Source organism: Eptesicus fuscus, chromosome 2 (genome assembly GCF_027574615.1).
Source record: "Eptesicus fuscus isolate TK198812 chromosome 2, DD_ASM_mEF_20220401, whole genome shotgun sequence".
In the NCBI taxonomy this organism is placed as follows: Eukaryota; Metazoa; Chordata; class Mammalia; order Chiroptera; family Vespertilionidae; genus Eptesicus; species Eptesicus fuscus.
The window spans coordinates 15,253,544-15,260,163 of NC_072474.1; the positions used below are offsets into that span (position 1 = coordinate 15,253,544).

The 6,620-nt window shown below is 35.2% G+C and overlaps 1 protein-coding gene across 4 annotated transcripts in view; it reads left to right on the top strand.

Moving 5' to 3' along the window:
* SEC23A (SEC23 homolog A, COPII coat complex component) overlaps positions 1-5,292 on the top strand; it is a 71,629-nt gene extending 66,337 nt beyond the window's left edge. For all 4 annotated transcript variants that reach the window (XM_054725583.1, XM_054725590.1, XM_054725586.1 and 1 more), the window contains one exon: positions 3,896-5,292. In XM_054725583.1, the coding sequence (XP_054581558.1) occupies positions 3,896-3,985 (90 nt within the window). In that variant the 3' untranslated portion in view covers positions 3,986-5,292. The remainder of the gene's footprint in view (positions 1-3,895) is intronic.
* Positions 5,293-6,620: the final 1,328 nt, after the last annotated feature.

The window sequence follows — 6,620 nt, forward strand, 5'->3', positions numbered from 1 at the left end:
GATGTGTCTTTCTCACATTGATATTTCTCTCTCTGTCTTCCCTCCTCCTTCCACTGTCTCTAAAAATCAATGGGGAAAAAATGTTTGGGTGAGGATTAACAAAACAAACAAAAAAGAAACTGTATCTACTGAAGGAATCCAAGTGAGAGAGAATGAAGGCAAGATGGTGAAAAGGAACTGATTTGGGACATAACTCCAAAGTAGACACCATGAGACTCGGTTAGAAGTTGCAGGAATGTAAAAGTTTTTCCAGGGCAGGACAGCTATACACAAAATCTGAATTCTGATTGGATCCTGGATTAGAGGAGAAATATGAGGGAAGGAACATAATTGGGGTGATTTGTGAAATTTGAGTATGGAATATATATCAGATACCAGTATGTGGTCAGATTTCTTGAGTGTGATAATGGTGTTGTGGTTATGTAGGAGATTGTCCTTGGTCTTAGGGGATACATCCTTAGGGGTTTGGGGGTAAAATGCCATGACGTCTTCAACTTGTAGAAATGATTCAAGAAGGAAATGAAAAGGAAATTTATATAGAAACATAAAGCAGATGTGGCAAAATATTAATCAGTGAATTTATAGAGTATGTGGCTGTTCATTGTACTTTTTAAAAAACTTTTCTGTAGGTTTGAATTTTTAGAAAATAAATAGCTGAAGGAAAACAAAGTAATTTGGGGTTATGGCCTAGGTAACTAGGAGAACATGTGTCAGTGAGTGGGAGACCAGAAAGAACTTTTGATTTTAGACACATTGAGTTTGAGGTACCATTTAGATTAAGCCTGCTGTTGGAAATTTTGGTTTGGTGATCAGGGCAAGGATGTGAAAGTTGATTGTGGAAACCTGATACTTAAAGTCATTACAGTGGATGCTGGTCCAAGGAGAGAGTAAAGAGGCAAACGAGGCGTGAGATAAAACCTTGAAGTATGAGTGGTAGGAAAATTTTATAAGTAATCAAAAAGGTGAACAGAAAATGAAAAGAATATCATGTTATAATAGGTGAGGGAGGACTTTATAAAAGGAAGAAGACGAGGTAACAAACACTGAGATGCTGCAGACATTTAAAGGAGGATAAAGACTGAAAAAGGGCAAATAGATTTGGTGACTAGAAGGTCATTTGTTGCCTTTGATAAGCAGGTTTAATATAGTGATTGAGTAGAAGTTTGTAAGGAATTATTGGGTATAAGTAAAAATGATTTTTTTTTTCTAAAAATACCCTGAGTTTAGTAGGATAAAAGGATGATTATTAGAATTAGGGCACAGAAGTTATTTGTAGACCAAGTTTAAGGAGCTAATATGGGGACACACAAAAGAACAGCTTATAGATGTTTAAGATCCTCAAAAGGAGACAGTGTGATCACCAGCACTACATACATGGAAGTGTAGTATTGGTATTTCTCCATAAGCAAAGGGTGAGAAGGCTGAAGATAGAGTTTGAGGAGGGAAAGCTCATCTTGGATAATTGCGTTTCTTTTCAATAATAGAAAATTACTTGCTAAGAGCGAGAAATGCTGGGGTTAAAGCTAGAAAATAAAAAAGATTAAAAATAAGTACAAGAAGTATAAGAAGTATAAGAGATCAACAGAGTGTGAATAAGAGGCTTTTACAGAAGTGGTGAGGCCCTTTTTAGTTACTAACAGTTTATAGAGCATGCTTCCATAATGCTTGTTAACTATGCTTTGTAGTTCAGCTATTGCATGAGAGATGAAAGACTTTGGGGGTAATTTGGAACGGAAGATAAGAAAGATGGGCACATTAAAGAATAATTTAGAGCAAAGGTAAACAACTGACTGTTATGTTTTGGTTACTATGCTGAGCTTTTTATGCGCTACTATTTAATTATTAAAACACTTCTGTGAGGTGGGTACTATTAACCCTATACTTTAGAAAAGGAAATTAAAGCTTTCCAAGATCACGTAGCTAAATTGTGGCAGTGTCCAGATTTGAACGTAGGCCAGTCTGACTCTAGAATCTGAATTTTTAATCACTAAGCTAAATTGATGACTGCAGTTTTAAAAATATGGATTCTAATACCTTAGTTTTCTTTCTGCCAGAAAACAAGTACCCAGTATCTATGGGTGGCCTGAAGAGGGCACCACTGCAACACTGCTTCTGTGACAAGATGCTGCAGCTTTGCTGTAGTGCTTCTTATACTAAATCACATAAAGCTTGGCCTTTCTGCCTAATCTTGGTTGTATTTTAAAGAGAAAAAGGGTGCATTTGAAAGATTGAGATCAACCAGCTTCACATTTTTGATAAAATTTAGTTGAACATTTATATTTATAATTTCAAATAAGATGTTCTAAAATATAATTTAGAAAATCCATACTTATATTTTGTCTTGACTAGGAAAAATAGATCAGAGTTTGAGTGAATTGAGATGGGGGAAAATATGTATAAAAAATTCTATATGATAAAAGGCTAATATGCAAATTGACCGGACACGCAAATGACTGGTCACTATGATGCACACTGACCACTGGGGACAGATGCTCAATGCAGGAGCTGCCCCCTGGTGGTCAGTGTGCTCCCACAGGGGGAGTGCCACTCAGCCGGAAGCCACGCTCATGGCTGGCAAGTGCAGTGGCAGTGGTAGGAGCCTCTTTTGCCTCCGCGGCAGCGCTAAGGATGTCCAACTGCTGGCTAAAAATTAATATAGGAAATCTTCTTCTTGCTGTAATAAAAATTCATTATTGATGTCTTGGGTTGCCAGGGTCATTCTGTCCATATTGTTTTCATTCAAATAGAAATTAGGAATTTTCCCTAACTCTTGTGAATAACTTACTAGTAGAATCTACAAAGTAAATTAAAATGACTTGGACACTTGTAAGCATAGTTTATTTAAAAATGTTTGCTTCCTTATAGCTGGCATTTCTGTTAAAATACATACAATTTTAGTAAACAGGCAGCAATAAGGAGACTTATTCTTTAAACGAGATAAAAGCACCAGTTCATTAAAAAAAATTAACACTATTTTAACTTGGATATGGAGCTATTTTTAACACCAGTAGAATTTAATATGGAGCTCTTGTAACACCAGATATGATGCTCACTACTTGGAGTTGATTCAGACCTCACAAGTTAAAGGACATGGTCCATACCAGACTGCCTGCACTTTAGATGCTAGCTGCAAGTAGGATCCCAGGCTACCCACACTTTCGACCAACTAGCTAAGTGTGTGTTTCCATGACTCCCTTTAGGTTCAATAATTTGATAGAACAACTCATGGAACCTAGGAAAGTACCTTACTTATGATTATAGCTTTATTATAAAGATTACATTCTAGGACCAGCTAAATGAAGAGACAGAGTAGGCCTAGAAGGGTCCCAGATACAGAGGTCTGTCACTTCTCCATGGAATTTGTGTGCGACATCCTCCCAGCACATTGATGTGTTTGTCAGACAGGAAACTCCACTGAGCTTTGGTATCCAGAGGTTTTTTTTGAGTGCCTCCTTTCCATAGGTGTTATTGATTGAATCACTGGTGCCTCATTGAACCCAATCTTCAATTCCCTGCAACCCATGGTTTTCCCTTTCCTTCCTATCCTTCCCCATCCCTGGAGGTCTGCCTGTCTTAAAGCCCCAACACTCCAATCACGTGGTTGATCTTTCTGATGACTGGCCTCCATCCTGAGTCTTCTCATCTCATAGTATAAACTCAGGTGTGATCTGAGGGGTTCATGAAGAACAAAGACACCGCTGTTAGGAAATTCCAAAGATACAGAATCCCCTCTCAGGAACCTAGGGACAAAGGCCAGTCACATTCTTTATTTCACAGCAGGAAAGGAGACATTATTGTGCTTAAAATGATTTGTTTGTTTTAAACATTTGCTTATACACTGCTTATAAATTTGATGGTATCACACTGTTTAAATAGCAAATATCTTTTTTCCTAGGAGTCTGGAGCACCTATTCTCACAGATGATGTTAGTTTACAAGTGTTCATGGATCATTTGAAGAAACTTGCTGTGTCAAGTGCTGCTTGAAGTGCTAAACATGTTAAAGACATTTAAGAAGATGAAATAATATTTCAGTTTTCTTTTTCTTTCTTTTCAATTAATCTGTGGAAATCAACAGATATCTCTACACTCTTGTTTTAGTATGGTTTGAGGCAACATATGCTAAAATATTCACATTTATAGCTTAAGCTGGAATATAAGAGCAATACGAACAAACTTACTTTGCTTGCCACAGTATTATAACTGGTTTTGGAAAATTAAGGTCTTTATAACTTAATTATGTTAAAGAGTAAGAATAGAGTTTGTCTTGTACAAAAGAGACACAACTCATTTGTATATTGTAGACCAAGTGGCACTGAATATGTATACTGACTTTTGACAACTTGTTTCTTAATTTTAGCTAGAAAGTAAACAAAATCATCAACAGTAATAAATGTGGACATTTTTGCCTGTTCATTGAATACTTTTCTGTGATTTTCATCACTTATGTATACAGTATTTCTGTACTTAATCTGTTAAGGCAAATTATTTTTATGATGATTTGTTTAGAAATTATTTGACTATATATAGTAATTTTCATGAAGATAATATAATGTCTTTGGTCATCTGGAAAAATAGTTTAGAGATGAAAAATTTTTTTTGGTAACAATCCCCAATCTAATAATAAATATGAAGTTCCCACACATACCCAACTTATGTGATTAAACATGATTTTTTTAAAGGGAGATAGAAAATAAACCATTTTGTGAGAGTACATTTTAGAAAGCCTTTACACTAAGGAATGACTTGTAATTATTAAAACAAATTTGGTTTTCTCTGCATGGCTGTTTTTCCCCTTTGTTTTTCTGAGGTAAATTTTACACTACTAGTAAATCCCTCAGTACTTTAACACTATTTTGGAAGTTTACACATTACTTTTTGTTTCTCCTTCCATTTTGTGAAATTTATTAAGTTGTAATTCTTATTGAAACAGTATTATATAATATTTTATTGAATTATCTCATGTGATGCTCAGTTCTATTTTGATTTATTCATTAGTATCATTCACCTTTACCTTTTAAAGTTTACTTGTAGCAAATGTTTACATTGCTAAAGTCAGATATATTTAACAATGAACTTACATCAAGTACTGCAAAAATGAGGTGGTGCTGTGATACATGCTTAAGACAGTTGTGATGATTGTGCTTGCATGCACACAATTATATGATGGTAAAAGAGACAGACACTTTAAAATGTTTATATGTTTTACTTAATTAAATTAAATAAGTTAATCTGTTCCATTTTATTTGAATTGAATTGTGCTAGGTATAAATACCAATAAAATATACTTTTTCTCTGTTTTCCTGCTTATTTTGAAATCTAGTAAAGCCTGAGTTGCTTAATGTAATTGTAGAGCATTTAAAGTCTATTAGTAGATGAAAGTCATTCATTTTTTAAAATGATAGCTTTATCAAGATGTAATTCACACACTATACAACTTACCCATTTAAAGTGTACAGTTCAATAGGTTTGAGAATATTCAGACTTGTGTTACCATCACCACAATCACTTTTAGAGCATTGTTATCCCTCCCCAAATAGTTATTCATTTTTGCTATAAGGGATTGTGTTTTGAAGTTAACATGTTTTGAATTGAGGAAAGACTCTGTGATGATAATAGATATTTAATTTGCCTGGCCCCTTACCTATGTCTTTTAAGAATATAGTCCCTAAATTATCCTCTACTTCTCAATTAAAGTGATGGGATAAGGATGAACAAATATATCATTTTATCCTTTTAGGCTACCATTTGAAAGAGATCACCCTGGATCATTTTTGTGTATATGTTTTAGCTATTACTAAATTGCTAGCTATTTAAATAGACTGTTGATGGAACAAATGAAGCAAAGAAATATTTTTCAAGAAAGAAATGTCTTTGAAATTAATCTCTAAAGCTTCATCATATTACATTTAGAAATTGGTTCTTTAGTTGATAAGCATAAACTTCTTTCAATATAATTTGTTAAGAATACACTATCTACAGGTGTATGATAATTAGATGTGACTTCACTTAAGCATGGCAGGTAAATGCTGTTCCATCTTCCTGCACACAGAAAGGCGGGGCTATGTATCTGAGCATTTTATAATAACCCTATGATCTTTATTTTTCTCTTTCCTTTTATAACCCTGTGGTCTTTTCAACAGAGATTCCTGACTTGGTGTAGTGGGCCTGTAATATTTTTTAAGTAGAGAAGGAGGAACTGAGTATTGATGGAGGCTTCATGATCTGTAAGGAACTGTGCGCAGTGCTTTGATGTACGTTCCCACTTAACAATTGTAACATGTAGATACAAAGGATGTTAGTACCCCACTGTTATGGTTAAGGGAATTGCAATGATAGGATCAGGCCAATAGGGATTCTTTATTTCAATCCAAGGTAAACAAAATAATGATTACCCGCCCTGGCTGGTTTGGCTCAGTGGATAGAGCGTCGGCCTGCGAACCGAAGGGTCCCAGGTTCGATTCCGGTCAAGGGCATGTACCTGTACCTTGGTTGCGGGCTCGATTCCCAGTAGGGGGCGTGCAGGAGGCAACCAGTCAACGATTCTCTTTCATCATGGATGTTTCTATCTCTCTCTCCCTCTCCCTTCCTCTCTGAAATCAATAAAAAAAATATATATATA